The 18274-nt window shown below is 33.3% G+C and overlaps 1 protein-coding gene across 1 annotated transcript in view; it reads left to right on the top strand.

Moving 5' to 3' along the window:
- LRRC9 (leucine rich repeat containing 9) overlaps positions 1–14853 on the top strand; it is a 97407-nt gene extending 82554 nt beyond the window's left edge. The window contains exons 28-32 of the mRNA XM_028101043.2: positions 2437–2505; positions 9746–9886; positions 12245–12389; positions 13834–14002; positions 14814–14853. Of these exons, the coding sequence (XP_027956844.2) occupies positions 2437–2505; positions 9746–9886; positions 12245–12389; positions 13834–14002; positions 14814–14853 (564 nt within the window). The remainder of the gene's footprint in view (positions 1–2436; positions 2506–9745; positions 9887–12244; positions 12390–13833; positions 14003–14813) is intronic.
- Positions 14854–18274: the final 3421 nt, after the last annotated feature.

Genomic DNA, 18274 nt, shown 5'->3' with positions numbered 1-18274 from the left:
TGTAGATTTGGAAAATTGTTGCGTATAGTCGGGCCTTTGCAGATAGAATCCCAGAAACACAACTGAAAGGTGAGTTATTTAATTCAGCTTTACGGTCCTATTTGGTTCCTGTATCTAAATGATTCCCCTATCTGGCATCAAACAACTGTATCTACTTTAAAACATCTCAGTAATCACCTGAGGCTGGAAACGACTCCAGGAAATAGTCCATTGCTATTTCTTGCCCTAAATGAAAGGCCCCAATCTAAGCCTAACTATTACCATGATTGCCATAAGTGATTATCCTGAAAATGTACTCAAAAGGTAACAACTATTGGTGTGCTGGTTAATGTTTAATGGCTTGCTCTGCAGGGGGAAAAAGTCCTAATCAATAGCATTTGTCAATTTCCATGGTATAATTTCTTCCACCATAGCCAATTTCAAGCTAAAACACCATCTCACAAAATTCCTAAAAATTTGCCAAATTTAGTCATTAGAAAGTAAGTCCAACACTCCATTGTAAAAAAAATACCTTATATTAAAATGGGAAGTCATCAGCCCTCTTCCCCAATTATGAACATATTTGTTTTCTTGATATCTCTTTATACCAGCATTATCCTCTACAAATTTAACAGTTTCTCATATTAACATCTTCCATGAGAAACAAACATTTTAATTAGAAACACTTCACTAGTGAACACTGCCAAACTCTGTTTAATTTGAGAAAATAATTGAGAAAAGACTTTTCACATTTCTATGCTTTCCATTCAGGCTTTGGTTCCACAGACAGGAACTACCTGTGGGTCAAATGCATAATATCTCTACAGATAATTGACTGTCAGAGCTTTTCCAAAGTCCTCCTTTATGACATTTCTAAGATCAAAATTGTAAAGATCGGCCATTTTAATCAAATTCCACTTCCAAATGGTCTAAAATAGGTCTAAATTTTTTTATAGTTGTTGATGAATTGCCTATGTCTACTTGTCATTACAAATAAGAATAGGAGCATATCAATAACTATTTTATTATTATAAACTAGCAGCAAACTGAAGTTGAGCTTGTCACCTAAATTTTGTCAAAAATAGCATTTAAAAAAATTATTTTGCAAAAGTTAAAATGTATTTGCAAACTTTCATTAGTGTTAAATAGGTAATAATAAATAACCCCATCCAGTAGTGAAGACAAGTCATTCAACTAGAAAAATAGTTTTTCAATTATATATACTCCCAGAAAATATATCAGGATGTAGTCCACTCAATATTGCATGTTCCTTTATGGTTAAGGTTGTGTTTAAAATTATTTAGACTGGATTTACCGTTTTTCCACATGCATTTGGAATCAATAGTACACAGATTTGTCCTTAATTAACAATACAGAATTTGTCACTCAAGCTCACTTTGGAGAATTCAGTCATGAGCTAGCTATAATCCAACACTTCCATATGATTACTTCAAATCAGTGTATTTTTTTTAAGATAACAAGTACTATTTTTAAAATGTTTTAATTACAAAAGTAACATAATTCAAATTTTTTTTGATGTAGTGTTCCATGATTCATTGTTTGCGTATAACACCAAGTGCTCCATTCAATATGTGTCCTCCTTAATACCCATCACCAAGCTAACCCTCCCCCCACCCCCCTCCCCTCTAGAACTCTGTTTGTCTCTCATGGTTCATCTCCCCCTCCAAGTCCCCCCCTTCATTTTTCCCTTCCTACTATCTTCTTTTTTTTTTTTAACATATAATGTATTATTTGTTTCAGAGGTACAGGTCTATGATTCAACAGTCTTACACAATTCACAGCACTCACCATAGCGCATACCCTCCCCAATGTCTATCACCCAGCCACCCCATCCCTCCCACACCCCACCACTCCAGCAACACTCAGTTTGTTTCCTGAGATTAAGAATTCCTCATATCAGTGAGATCATATGATACCTGTCTTTCTCTGATTGACTTATTTCGCTCAGCATAATACCCTCCAGTTCCATCCACGTTGTTGCAAATGGCAAGATCTCATTCCTTTTGATGGCTGCATAATATTCCATTGTGTATATATACCACATCTTTTTTACCCATTCATCTGTCGATGGACATCTTGGCTCTTTCCATAGTTTGGCTATTGTGAGCATTGCTGCTATAAACATCAGAGTGCACGTATCCCTTCGGATCACTACATTTGTATCTTTGGGGTAAATACCCAGTAGTGCAATTGCTGGGTTGTATGGTAGCTCTATTTTCAACTTTTTGAGGAACCTCCATACTGTTTTCCAGAGTGGCTGCACCAGCTTGCATTCCCACCAACAGTGTAGGAGGCTTCCCCTTTCTCCACATCCTCACCAACATCTATCATTTCCTGACTTGTTAATTTTAGCCATTCTGACTGGTGTCAAATCAGTGTATATTTAAAAATATTGGATCTAACCAAATAGTAATTTACTGATTAACTTTTGAATAGGATATGGCAGAACTGGAAAAACTTGATGGTATCTCTTCTCTCAGAGAGCTTACAGTTTATGGCAATCCAGTGAGTATGTTACTTTTTAAATTTATCAGTTAATTTACTTACAGTTGTATATAATCAGTTTTTATATGTGAGAATTTATCTGTTTCCATATGTATAGACAGTTATCCAAGCACAATTTATTGACCACTGCCCTCTTCCAACTGATGATAATATAATCTGCCATTGTTATATATAAGAGAATCTGTTTCAGGGTTCTAAATTGCATTCATTGGACTATCAATCCCTGTGCCAATATTATGCTGGTTAATTATTAAAGTTTTATATTAAATCTTGGTGTCTGGTAGAGAAATCACCTCCAATTTTCCTTCCCTTCTTCCTTCTCCTCTTTTTCTCTCTTCACCGTCTCAGCTGTTCTTGGCCATTTACACTTCCTATGAGTTTTAGAAAACAGCTTTTGAAGTTATGTGACAGTCTCATTGACATTTTATTTGGAATTGCAAGAAATATATAAATTAATTTGGGGAGAAATCTGCTATTTTTCCTGTTGGAGGCTTTGGAGGGATCAAATAAGCAGCACCTTCATAGTCACCTAACATCTGAACAAATTGACAAATATGACAGTGGCAGATTGAGAGGTGAAAATATTTTGCTTAGCTTCATGAGAAAGCCAAATAGGCCTGCTAACAGATTCCAGAAATAGGCAATCATGATCACCCAGTAACAGGAAATATTTAACTGAATTCTTTCCACATAGGAGGAGAGCTTCTTCTGGAGGAAGACAGGGCTTTCTGTAGCAGTACATTCCTTCCCAAAACAGGAAAGCCAGGAGCTAAACATGCTCAGTTTAATCTTCCTGAGTTTTTCAATCAAGTCACTCTGCTCCTAGTAGAGGAGTAAAGGGGTTGAGAGAGCCCGGTAGTGCCACATCAGAGAGCTATTTCCACCAAGAAAGATGTAACAATAAGTAGTCTCACCTAATATTTGTAGTATTCAGGTTTCCCATTCATAAGTATGAATATCCATCCCTACATTTATTTTATGCTCTTCAGTAAAATTTGTAGTTTTCTCCTAAAGGTTTTTAATCACCTTTGGTTTGATTTATTCCATTGTTTTAATAGCTATTTTGAACAATATCTGTTTACATGTTTCTAATTGTTTGTTGCTGAAGTATAGTATAGCAGTTCTGATTTTTGCATATTACTCTTTCTCCAGGAAACTTGAACTCTTTTTTAGTTCTAATGAATTATAAATTTTGTTGGATTTTCTCAGTATACTATCATATTATCTGCAATAATGACTCATTTCTTTCCAATCCTTATGTATTTTATTTCCTTTACTTCTCTTAGTGTGTTGACTAGGACCTCTAATAAAGTGTTGAATAGAAGCACTGATAGTAGGTAACTGACTTCAAAAAACACTTCTAAATTGTCACTATTAAATACGAGTTTGCTATAGGTTATGGACAGATAACCATCAACATTTTAAGAAAGCTCCTTTCTAATTCAGTTTACTACCTGTTTTTATCATGAATAGTCATTGGATTTTAACTAATTGGCAATGTAGTTTTCTCTTTAACCTGCTCTAGTGTTAAACCATCATTAATCCTGGGTTGAATACTATTTAGTCATGTTTTACACTTTGCTGAATTCAATTTGCTAAGATTTCATGTAGTATATCTATATTTATGGAAATACATAAATATGTAAAATTATCCTATAATTATCTTCTTATGCTACTCTTTTAAGTTCATCAAGGCTGTTCTTGCCTCATAAAATTAACTGGGAGCTCTCTCTTGCTAGTCTATGAATTAGTTTATATGGTAAAAAACTTATGTGTTCCTTGAAGGATAATTAGATCTTATTTTTTAAGATTTTAAAATTTATTTGAGAGAGAGTGCACAAGAAGGATGGAGAGGTAGAGGGAGAAGCGGACTCCCCGCTGAGCAGGGAGCCCAATGCAGGACTTGATCCCAGGACCCTGGTATCACGACCTGAGCAGAAGGCAAGATGCTTAACCCACTGAGCAACTCAGGTGCCCAGATAATTAGATCTTATCTCTAAAACAATCTGGGCTCAATATTTTTTGAAATTAGATGTTAAACTACTTATTTAAATTATTTAATGGTTATAAATCTAATCATGTTTTCTATTTCTTCAAAGGTTAGTATTGAGAAGTTATATTTTTCTATAAATTTGTCCTTTTTATATAAATTTTGAATGTATTACTATCATAATACTCTCATGAATTTTTTAATATCTCTACCATATTTGTGTGTTATCTTTTTTATACCTAAATTTGTTGATTTTTGCTTTTTCTCTTATTCTTCATAAGTCTTGCTAAATGTTTGTCTATTGTATTAATCTCTTCAAAGAACCATATTTGGGTTTTATCAAGTAGTTAATTTATTTGGTTTCTTTTTCAATAATTCCCACCCTTTATTATTTCCTTCTTTCAGTTTTTTGGAACTTACTTTTTTTTGACATTTTTAACATTTATTAAAATTATTTTTAGCATAATACTGATTCTGTGGTTCAGCTTTTACTTATTTAAGTTTTTACTTAAATTCCAGTTCCTTAACATACAGTATAGTATTAGTTTCAGGTGTACAATATAGTGATTCAACATTTCCATGAATCACCTGGTGCTCATTACAGCAAGTGTATTCTTTCATCCACATTGCCTATTTAACCCATCCCCCCACCCACTTCCCTTCTGGTAATAACCATCAGTTTGTTCTCTATAGTTAAGAATCTGTTTCTTGGTTTGCTTCTCTCTCTCTCCCTTGTTTTTCCCTTTGCTCGTTTGTTTAGTTTCATTTCTTAAATTCCACATGAGTAAAATTATATGGTATTTGTCTTCCTCTGACTTATTTCACTTTGCATTATACTGTCTAGCTCCATCCATGTCATTGCAAATGGCAAGATTTCATTCTTTTTTATGACTCAGTAATATTCTATTTTATACACACACACACACACACACACACACACACACACACACACCACGTCTTCTTTATCCATTCATCAATCAGTGGACACTTGGGCTGTTTCCATAATTTGACTATTGTACATAATGCTGCTGTAAACATTAGGGTGTATGTGTGCCTTTGAATTAGTGCTTTTGTATTCTTTAAGTAAATACCTAGTAGTATGATTGCTGGATTGTAGGGTAGTTCTATTTTTAACTTTTTGAGGAACTTCCATACTACTGTTTTCTAGAGTGGCTGCACCAGTTTGCATTCCCACCCACAGTGCAAGAGGATTCCCTTTTCTCCCCATCCTCACCAACACCTGTTGTTTCTTGCGTTGTTGATTTTAACCAGGTGTGAGGTGATATCACATTGCAGTTTTGATTTGCATTTCCCTGATAATAAGTCATGTTGAGCATCTTTTCATTTGTCTGTTGGCCGTCTATATGTCTTCTTTGAAAAAGGTCTCTTTGTGTCTTTTGCCCATTTTTAATTGGATTATTCATTTTTTGGGTGTTGAGTTTTATAAGTTCTTTATAAATTCTGGATACTAATCTTTTATCAGATATGTCATTTGCAAATATTGTCTCCCATTCAGTAGGTTGTCTTTTAGTTTTGTTGGTTGTTTCTTTTGCTGTGCAGAAACTTTTCATTTTAATGTAGTCCCAATAGTTTATTTTCACTTTTCTTTCCCTTGCCTCAGGAAACCTATCTAGAAAGAAGTTGCTATGGCTGATGTCAAAGAAGTTAGTGCCCTGTGTTCTCTTCTAGGATTTTTATTGTTTCAGCTCTCATATTTAGGTCTTTAATCCATTTTGAATTTATTTTTGTGTATGGTGTAAGAAAGTGGTTTTCATTCTTTTGCATGTAGTTGTCCAGTTTTCCCAATACCATTTGTTGAAGAGACTGTCTTTTTCCCTTAGGGTATTCTTTCCTGCTTTGTTGAAGATTAATTAACCATATAATTGTGGGTTCACTTCTGGGTTTTCTATTCTGTTCCATTGATCTATGTGGTTTTCTTGTGCCAATACCATACTGTTTTGATTACTACAGCTTTGTAACATAACTTAAGGTCCAGAATTGTGATGCCTCTAGCTTTGCTTTTCTTTTTCAAGATTGCTTTGGCTATTCGGGGTCTTTTGTGGTTCCATTCAAATTTTAGGATTGTTTGTTCTAGCTCTGTGAAAAATGCTCTTGGTATTTTGATAGGGATTGCACTAAATGTATATATTGCTTTGGGTACTATATTTTAAGAGACAAAGAAGGACACTATGTAATAATAAAGGGGACAATCAAACAAGAAGATATAACAATTGTAAATATTTATGCACCCAACATGTTGGAAGACCCAAGTACATAAAACAATTAAAAACAAACATAAAGGGACTAATTGATAATAACACAATAATAGTAGGGGACTTTAACACCCCACTTACATCAATGGACAGATCATTTAAACAAAATAAGAAAAAAAAAGAAAATCAATAAGGAAACAATGGCTTTGAATGACACACTGGACCAGATGGACCTAACAGATATATTCAGAACACTCCATCCTAAAACAGAATACACATTCTTTTGAAGTGCGCATGAAACATTCTCCAGAATAGATCACATATTAGGCCACAAAACAGGCTTCAACAAATTCAAGAAGATCAAAGTTATACCATGCACCTTTTCTGACCACAGCACTATGAAACTTGAAGTCAGTGGCACCTGGGATGGCCCAGTCAGTTGTGCGGCTGGCTGTTGATTTCAGCTCATGTCATGATCTCAGAATCCTGGGATTGAGCCCTGCATCAGGCTCTGCACTCAGCGGGGAGGCTGCTGGAAGATTCTCTCCTTCCCTCTGCCTCTGCCCCTCCCTCTGTGCTCTCTCTCGCTCTCTAAAATAAATAAATCTTTAAAAAAAAAAAAGAAACCTGAAATCAACCACAAGAAAAAGTCTGGCTAGACCTCAAATACATGGAAAGTGAAATAACATGCTACTAAACAATGAATGGGTCAACCAGGAAATAAACAAACAAACAAACAAACATGGAAACAAATGAAAATGAAAACACAACTGTCCAAAATATTTGGGATGCAGCAAAAGCAGTTTTAAGAGGAAGTATATAATAATACAGGTCTACCTCAAGAAGATAGAAAAATCTCAAATAAACAACCTAACCTTACACCTAAAGGAGTTAGAAAAAGAACAACAAATGAAGCATAAGGCCAGTAAAAGGAAGGAAATAATAAAGATCAGAGCAGAAATAAATGATTGTAGAAACTAAAAAAACCAATAGAATATATTAGTGAAATTAGGAGCTGGTAATTTGAAAAAATTAACAAAATTGATAAATCTCTAGCCAGACTTATCAAACAGAAAAGAAAGAGGACCCAAATAAATAAAAGCACAAATGAAAGAGGAGAAATAACAACCAACACCACAGAAATACAATTATAAGAGAACGTTATGAAAAACTATATGCCAAGAAATTGGACAATCTAGAAGAAATGGATAAATTTCGAGAAACATATTAATTACCAAAACTGAAGCAGGAAGAAATTGAAAATTTGAACAAATGAGTAACCAGCAAAGAAATCGAATCAGTAATCAAAAAGCTCCCAACAAACAAAAGCCCAAGACCTGATGGCTTGACAGGTGAATTCTACCAAACATCTAAAGAAGAGTTATTACCTATTCTCAAACTGATCCAAAAAAATAGAAAAGAAAAGCTCCAAATTCATTCTATGAGGCCAGCATTACCCTGATACCAAAACCAGATAAATACACCACAAAAAAGAGAACTACAGGCCAATATCTCTGATGAACATAGATGTAAAAATCCTTAACAAAACACTAGCAAATGAAATCCAACAATACATTTAAAAAATCATTCACCACCATCAAGTGGGATTTATTCCTGGGTTGCAAGCGTGGTTCAATATTTGCAATGCATCACATTAATAAAAGAAAGGATAAGAACCATATGATAATTTCAATAGACTCAGAAAAATCATTTGACAAAGTACAACATCCATTCATGATAAAAAAAAAAACTCTCCACAAAGTAGGTTTAGAGGGAACATATTAAAGGTCATCTACGAAAAACCCACAGCTAATATCATCCTCAATGGGGAAAAATTGAGAGCTTTTCCTCTATGGTCAGGAACAAGATAGGGATGTCCACTCTCACTGCTTTTATCCAACATAATACTGCAAGTCCTAGCCACAGCAGTCAGACAAAAAAATAAATAAATAAAAGGCAGCCAAATCAGTGAGGAAGAAGTAAAACTTTCACTATTTGCAGATGACATGATACTATATATAGAAAACCTGAAAGTCTCCACCAAAAAACTGCTAGAACTGATAAAATGAATTCAGTAAAGTCACATGACACAAAATCAACATATAGAAATGTTTCATTTCTACATGCCAATAATGAAGCAGCAGAAAGAGAAATAAAGGAATAAATCCCATTTACAATTGCACCAAAAACAGTAAGATACCTAGGAATAAACCTAACCAAAGAGGTAAAGCGTCTGTACTCTAAAAACTACAGAGAAGAAATTGAAGAAGGCACAAAGAAATGGACAAACATTCCATGCTCATGGATGGGAAGAATAAACATTGTTAAAATGCCTATGCTACCTAGAGCAATCTACACATTCAATGCAATCCCTATCAAAATACCATTGACATTTTTCACAGAGCTGGAACAAATAATCCTAAAATTTGTATGGAACCAGAAAAGATCCTGAATAGCCAGAGGAATGGTGAAAAAGAAAACCAAAGCTGGTGGCATCACAATGCCAGACTTCAAGCTCTATTGCAAAGCTGTAATACAGTCAGAAAAGCACATGGTTGTTAGGGTGGATCTTTTATTTACCTTCTTGGCTAACACACTGGAGAAAAAGCCCCTCTATGACCTTGTTGTCACCTTTATCAAATTAGCTGTATTTGCATATGTTGGGAACTATGAATGGATGGGGTAACTGGGTGATGAGTATTAAGGCGGGCACATGATGTGATGAGCACTGGGTGTTATACGCAACTGATGAGTTACTGAACTCTACCTCTGAAACTAATGATGACTATAAGTTAGCTAATTGAATTCAGATTAAAAAAATAATAAAAAAACAAAAACTAAATTTAAAAAGTTTGAATCTTCATTTGTATAATAGGGAATTGAGAAAACTTTCAAAAAGGGAGCTCATATTTGTATTGTCTATTATAACAAATTAGCTATTCTTACTACCTGTGTTAAATTTCCTTCTCTATAAAAGTTAATCTTTGAAATAAAAGTTTTTTAAAAGGAATAAATTGTTATTTTTAACTTTATTCAGATTTGCAGAAAAACACTACATCGCCACATGCTCATATTTCGGCTGCCTAACTTACAGATGTTAGATGGAATTCCTGTGAATTCAGATGATAGAGCTAAAGCTGAATTTCACTTCTCTGAACTACAAGCAAAGAAAACTTCAGTAATACTTCTATTATTTGTACTTTTCTTTTAATATATAATTATTAGTAAATTAAAACCAATTTACTAGGTAAATCTGGGCTATGATGTTTTTGTAGATTATTTTAGTATCTATTTTAGTGATTACTATCAAAAGAACCTTGATCTGGTCAATAGAGTACAACCACACACACAAATTCCAGGGAAGCTCCTTTTTCCAGTCATGTAATTTGACATAAAGAAAGTTATTTAAAATCTGTGTGCCTCTTGCTTAATATGTGAGATAATGCTAGAGGGTAAGAATCTATAACATATCACTTCTATAAACCGAAACTAACAAACTCTTTTCAGTTTAGCAGATAGGAAGGGAAGGAATTCTGACCTCAATTCTCCAGACTATGTAGTTAATCTAACAAGGGAGATGTGAGCTTCTTTTCTTGTTGGCCAGAAAAATTGCACCTTTTACCTATGAACTCTAAAAAGGTATCTGACCATGACATGAAAGAGATTAGACAGAAGCCACAAAAGCATATCATTAGGAAATTCTGTCCTTGACCACAAGGATTCTTCGTGACCATACTCCACAAAGACGAAACACAGAAAAGCTATGGTTTTTGAACAAAGAAGTAACCTTATTAGAGCTGTGCCTTTGCAAGGTTGGAGAAAGAAGAGGCTGGAAGCAGGGAAACCAGTTAAGAGGCTTTTAGAATAATCCAAGAGGGAGATTATGAAAACCTAAACTAGGATGAGGCAGTAAGAAGGTAAGTGAACCTCTAATATACGTGAAAGCCAGAGAGCAAGAACATTAGTCAGTGAACAAAGATTACTTTTAAAATGCATATTGAAGAGAAACTAGGTAAGACTACTGTAGATGCTTTCATTTAACTCAGTGGATTACCCAGCACTCTCCATCCCTTCTGTAAAACAAACTGATTTCCAGAGCACACTGGACCTTTGAGCCTATATATACTCAAATTTTAGCTGATGAGTATTTCACTAAAGAGTTTGCTTCTTGGCTATTCTTTTCTATTTTTTCATATAGTAAATTTGGATTTTTCCCTTTACTACACTATGATATAATGTGTCTTGAGTGAATCTAGACATGTATTCTTGCCATTTGAATCAGTGCCATATATAAGAACTTATTTTTCCACTTATTCCATATGTAAGAATTTTATTAAAAAATTATTTTTTGATTCATCTATACAGGGTTAATAAAATAAAGGGGATATTTGAAGTCTTTATTATAGAGAAATCTATTTTAAGATTCAATAATAATGTTTATTTTCATGGCTAGAACAAAACTGAGCCATTATTTCTTTTAGCTATTCAGGAGACACAAAAACAGAATCCTTTTCAAGTTTATCAGTTCAGTCTAATTTATTTTTCTTTCAGGTTACTGCTGTTCTTTCTTTTTTAACAGCAAGTAAGAGGGAATAAATGAACTCTAAAGTCCTTTAAATCAGAACATTTTGGGGCTTTTGGTTTCAGAAGGAAATTTGACATTCTAGATTAGTGATGGGAAGAAACTCCTACAAAGGAATTAGTTAAGGAATTTGGGACTGACCAGCTTTAGTAAAAGGCCTGATACTTTAGTGCTCATTACAAAGCTGCATTCTTGGTAACACTTACTGAAACAGGAAATCGTTCATTTTACACAAATGGCAAAAGCCTATATCTCTAAATAAGTTGAATCATATATTCCGAATTCAGTATAAAGTATTCATATTTTTTAAAGTATAAACAAGGTCAGTCTTAATGAAGACAGAGCAAGCATAAAATTCTAGGGAAACCAAGAGTCTCTAGCCTAAAATACTTCCCTCCTCTGTTTGCTGATTCCTGAAATTCTTTTAAAAGCCTCTTTATCCTCAACTAACTTAAAATGTAAACACCATTTAGAGAGTTAGCACGTTCATTAAAAGTGATTGTTATAAGATGCTTTCCTTAGTCCCCATTTATTTACTTGTTTGTTTTTGAAAAACTAATTAACTGCAAGGCACTTGAAGAGGTAATGTGAGGAATATAAAGATGTGGAAGATATAACTCTTACCATCCAGAAACTCTTGCTCAGTAAAAAAGAAGCAAAGAGGGAAAAGCTTAATTCTCATTTTCTGCACTTACCTTGTTAAGATCCTCTGGAAAGGGAGAGGTGCCATCACAGTAGTGATGAGCACCATGCAGTCTGAAAAGACAGAACATAAGGTTCTGAGGGAATCAAAAGACTTTCAGTTTCCGCTTCATACCAACTTAGTTTAGGCTTTAACTCCTGACCTAAAGAATTTTAAGTTGATTATCAAATGGGGCTTATGGTAAGAACTAAATCTATTGATCTGAGTTTTGGAGGTGAGGTGTTCTTAACTGTTTCTCTCTTATTATGTAGTTTATTCCTGTTACCAGCTCTCCAATGGATGGTGGATCATTTGGCCAAGTGAAAGCACCTCCCATAAAGATAACAAATGTAATTCTGCCTGGTGCATTTAGCCATTACCTGGGATCTGACTTCACTTTAACTCCTGAAGTTGAAGGTATTTCGACAGAGTTTCAAAGTATATATAAAAGCAAACAAACAAAACACTTCATTTGAAACCAAAATCTCACTCTGACTTCTAATACTACTTAAAATTGCATTTTTTAATTTACATTTCCTAAAATTGCATGTTTGTTCAAGTTTCACGTGGTCATTCTGACTTTAGAGTCTATAGTATTTTTCGGTTTTGCTGACCCACTAATATGTTGTAACTAAACATTTACTCATAATGTGAACTTTGTGATACTTGCACAATTATTTCTTGAAATACTTATTTTCAAAAGCTTTTGTTTCATTTTATGTATTTCATAGCATATGAAACCAATTCATTAGTATGTCCTGCTAAAAGAAGAGAGTCAAAGGTTTAAAAATCTGTGACAACAGATTCTTGGGGTACAAAGAGACGATCAGACTTTATCCTTGAAACCACAAATAAACCATGAAACTAATACTAGAGAAGAGTTTCAAGAGGTAGAGCTCTATAGCAGCGAGTATATTAAAAGGAAAGGGCATGGAAATGATTCCTTCTATTATATACATTTTAATTCAGGCTTAGATTAAACCTTTTCCCATATTCCAGATCTTCACTGGCTATCTTTTTGGTAAAACTGGGGGTAGCTACTCCTCTGAGGGCTCACCTCTTCCATTCCTTATAACATCCCACTTTGCATGGGACCACTGTTGGACAATAAACTTGAACATCACAGTAATTATAAAATGATCTAAGAGCCTACTAAGAACAGTAGATTGCTCTGTGTGATTATTTTTAAAGGAAACTCAGTTAAAAGAAACCCAAAATAACATCTTTGTTAAGATGTTATTCTTTGTTTAACTTATTTTTCATACTTCCACATACATATGGCTTTAAGATTTTAGTCACAGTAAGAATTGTTATGCTTTTGTCCAGTAGATATAACTATCAGTAAAATTGGACATCCCAAATTATTAGTCTCCTTAACAGTACAATGTTATCTTCAGGAATGTCATCAATATCTTCTCTCTTTTTTTGGTACTAGTTCAGCCTTGGATTCATCTCCATAATGTCCTTCTCAGATATGTCTTCAGGATTTGTTGTGTGACTATTTTTTAGGTTTTTCTTGAAAAGTCCTATAGTTTCTCTCCTATTTTTGGACTATGTTGCCGCAATTTTTATTTTGAAAATCATGGTCACCTTCTCTCTACATTTATTATAGCACACAGCTCTAGATATTTATATTTTTAAAAATTACCAAGAAACAATCAAATGGATTCACGAACTCAGAGAAGTTTAAGCAGCATTAAGTGCTAAAAAACTATTCCAATTCTCTACTTTTATTTAAAATGTTTTAATTCATGTTATGAAATATGTACAGCACACATTCAGTTGAAGGGCAACCAAGCTTTATTACTTAATTCATTTTATTACTTAGTGCTTCTCATTGTTTCACAATTCCTAATTTCAGACAAAAAAAACAAGAACGCAGGCATTCTGACAAATAATCCTCGGAGCATCCATGCAGAAATAGCTTTTCAGCAACTCAGAGGGATAAATCTCTCTCCATCTCTTTTATCACATCAGAGTATGGCATCTCCAACTGCACATATGTACCAGAGCAACCCAGATGAGGGAAGGTAAGACTATTCTGTGTTTTAATATCATTTCTCATCATTAAATACACTCTCCAAATTTGCTAGTCATGTATAAAAATAAGAAATATTATTATATACTATTATTTATTTACTGAGAGCTGGAAAAAACTGTCAGATAGCATAAGGCTTCTTCTCCCACATTCACCAAACTTTCCCAAAGTCCTGTGTATTTACATAATAATTCAAAGAGACTTAGAAATGGCTGTCAAGGTAGAATAATGCTCACCTAATGCTTATATGAGAGAACACTGAAATAAACACTTATAATTGCACTCTCCCAAGTCACTTCTCATTAAATATGCAAAGCAGTTCACTTATATTTTGAACAACAGATAAATTCAATTCTGAAATCACAAAGACCAAGAATTTTGTAAATACTTCAAGCCTCTCCTGTGGTCTGGCCCTAGCCCTAGGCCAGCTCAGTGCCTAAGAACCTGTTACTTCTCATTAAGAATCCACTCTGTTGCTCAACACCTGTCTACCTAGATTTCCAATTCTTACCTGTCTCCCAGATTCTTTGTAGCCAAGCTCCAATTCATCTATTAATGACCGACTCAGCAGCAGATCTAGCATAGGCCCAGCTCTTGCTATACTGACTTCCCTGCTGAGAACTCAGGATAACCTGATTTTTAGATGTCCAAGAATAGGATCATTTTCTCTGTTGTACTGTCTTTTTAAAATTGAACACATATAAAATACAGAAATTACTTACTGTAGAATTACTTTAAATTAGCTGATCCATTAAGAAAATAAGTCATAATTATTTGACTCATAAATATTTTATTTCCAACAGAATTCCTGGCAGCCACTTTCCAGGATCAAATCAAATGTAACTGCCTAGAGAAATGAATATACACCAAGAAACCTATTTCTGTTTAGTAGTTGTACAAAAACTAGTGGACAGTGTTGGTGAAAAAAATATCTAAGATAATCATGTTACTTATTTTACTGAAGCACTTCAGTTCCATTTGAAGGTAATCTCTATCACTCTGGTTGAATTTTATTTAATATCACCTCTCTTAAACTTTCGTTATGGTTATCTTATTCATTTGAATTTCTATATTAGAAAAATCATGAACCATTATATCATACAATTTGAAAAGATAGAAATGACATAAAACAAAGTCCAGAGAATCAAATATTTAGTCCTGGTATTGGAAGCATTTAGTTACAAAATCTTATTATGGCCTGTCATGTGAAGATACTAAGAAAAGATAATCTAGTAAATAAGCATATTTTATTTGTTGAGTATCTATTTATTTGGAGTTACCTAAAACTAAAACATACATTTCTTATTAAACACAACTATTACTAAAGCAAGTTGAGCTTTGCACATTGAACTACAAATTAGTTTTTTTGGAGTATAATTGGAAAAAAATCCTTAAACCAGATCTGCCCTAAGAATTGTTTAGCAATGCAAATTATGGGCCTCAGTAGTACTTCCTGAAGGTGGCTGTCAGTGCAACCAGGCATTCATGCTCTAAGACTAAAAAAGTACTATTTCAAATACAAAATTTGTTAATTGTACCCATAGTAATATAATTTTACAAGCAGTTTTAGGCTAAAAAAGAACACATGTTCAAACTGAGTGGACACATTTAAATTTGAAACCCTTAATAATTATTTCACTGAAAATAATTACGCTGCATAGTACTAGGACAGATCACAAATAAATCAAATATGGTTTTGAATTTCATTGTTTTATTAAACACAGTTCTTTAAATTAATGACTAACTAGCCAACCATATTTTTATATAAGTGGGCTCTATGATTCATGAGCCCATTTTCCAAGTATTGGTTCAACACTGCATGTAGTTTTCATACTATTTTAGATGTTCCTTACATGAAAATAAATTTTTACTAAAATATTTGTATTTTGTAATCTATCTGGAAATAGGCTTAAAGATATTTTGGAAACTAATTCCAATGTGTATGCAACAATTTGTATCTTTTCCTCTTTAAATGTTGTATGTTTGTTATTGTAATCATGTAATATTTAAAATTTCAAATCTAATACAGATTGATTTTATACTTTTTAATGTGTGGTTTTTAAACAACTATTACTCTTAGGTGAAAATAAGATCCTTTGTTTAAAAAACAACTATGCAGTTCTTAAGATGTCCAGAAGATGTCTTTGTTGCCCTTTAGTTTTGACAACTGCTTTCCCTACACTGCTCTGATGAGTGTCTGTCTGCTCTTCTGTTACTAACTTGGTATCATCGACTTTTTTTCTTTCATGGTTTTGTATAAATGAAATACTCAATATATGTTACTTTTGTAATGACAATTGTCTTTTAAAATAATAAACTGGATGGGAAAAATAAGAGTAATTGGCTTTCACTAGAGAAAAGGACTTTTCAAGAATTAGAAAAGTATAAAGCAGGAAAAACATAACTCATTATTCAACATCCACTTAACACTTAGCATATTTTCTTGCAGCCATTTTTCCTATGCATTTGTAATATTATTTGAGATCTATCATTTGATTTTTATATACTACACACTTAAATTCTGAGGTATCTTACTATTTCTATTATAAATTTTTAATTACATCTGAATTTCTTCTTGAAAGTAAATTAATTTGTAATACATATTTTTTTTTAATTTTTAAAGGGCAGAGAGGAGAGAGGGGGCAGAGAGAATCTTAAGCAGGCTCCATGCTCAGCATGGAACCCCATGCAGGGCTCAATCTCACAATCCTGAGATCATGACCTGAGCCAAAATCAAAAGTTGGACGCTTAACTGACTGAGCCACCCAGGTGCCCTGGTAATATAGAATTTGATAGTAACACTAAAAATAATATGAATATGTATCTAGGCATTGCTAGGTACTATCCAGAAAATAGACATAGATCCAACCTTTAGAACATTTTAATATAACTACATGACAAATAATTTCATATAAAGTAATGAGGGGAATGATTACTAACATAATTTACACAGTTCTGAATTTTTTTCTGCCATGAGAGCAGATGACACTGACATGATAGAGAATGTACTCCCCTGAGAATGCCTAGATGGGTTAAGCCACTGGTTATGTGCAGTTCATAAAGCAATAGTTATAACTTCATTCCTTTCCTGTTCAACAAAACAAAACAAAAATGTAATTGAACATGAGGGATGTTTTCATAGGAATGACTTTAGATCTGTGCTAAATAATTCAAGTAAATCATAAACTGAGGAATTTTAAGTTATAGTTACAATTATTTGTAACATACTTCACAACTGATTATGACAAAACAGGCAAGTAGTGCTTTAAATTTATAAACCACTAGCCCATACTTTACATGGTTTATCCTAATAACCCACTCTATGGAGCAGATATGACATGTATGGTCTCCATTTATAGATAAAGAAACTGGCTTAAGGAAAAGATATCATACCAAATCCTAAATTTTTTTCAACTCCAAATTCATTACTTTTTCAATTACTACAAGTGAATCGACATTTATTTATTACCAGTGTGCTATGTAATCAGCTGTTGTAGAGTCGTAATGTATGTAAAAACTGTAAACTATTTATTCATCCTCTTCCAGTGTATTTAGCTTAGGGAAAATGCATAATTTCTACAGTAAAATTAGTTCTTTGCTGCCAGCAAATGTCCTGACAGATTTATTTTGTATGCAGTCATATGCATGAATATACAACTTGTTTTAAATTAAAAACAATTCCACAAACAACCGGGAAAGCTAAAAATTAGGGCACTTTATAGATTAGGAGCCTACAATGCTGAACTGAATATAGATGATGTCAAAGTAATCTTCTGATATCTATGTATGAATATTGACTGTAATTATTCAATAATAATTTTATTATTCACTTCTATTTTTATAGTTCTAGACTTCTCTGATTGTTGGCACAAAATTAATTATGGTTGTGAACATATTTTTGCCTAGAATATTTAGTGTGTACTGTGTGTGTATGTTTGCAGGCACCCATGGCCAGTTTTAAAACAATCCTTATATTTAAGTAACATGCCATTTCACTATTTATTCATATCTTTCATACATTATGAGAAGTGTTTGTTTTAAAACATTAGATCTTATTGTTAGTCATGCTTTAGGCTCTTAGCTTCAATTAAATGTTACTTACATAAAAAGGAGTAAATTATTTATAGTTCTGTAAGAGTAGAAACAAGCGCTGATGGTCAAGTTCTGTTGGTTTTTCAATGAATCTGATCAAATCAATCCTTGTTATGAAATAGAAACTGGCTGGTTTTTTAAATTCCTATGATATAATACTTAGAGCTTCTGG

The sequence above is a fragment of the Eumetopias jubatus genome, unplaced genomic scaffold (assembly GCF_037043125.1).
Source record: "Eumetopias jubatus isolate StellerSeaLion01/CBP00866 unplaced genomic scaffold, mEumJub1_p1.0 scaffold_7, whole genome shotgun sequence".
Lineage (NCBI taxonomy): Eukaryota > Metazoa > Chordata > Mammalia > Carnivora > Otariidae > Eumetopias > Eumetopias jubatus.
The sequence above is the reverse complement of the archived record's forward strand: the minus strand, read 5'-3'. Positions and strand labels throughout refer to the sequence as shown.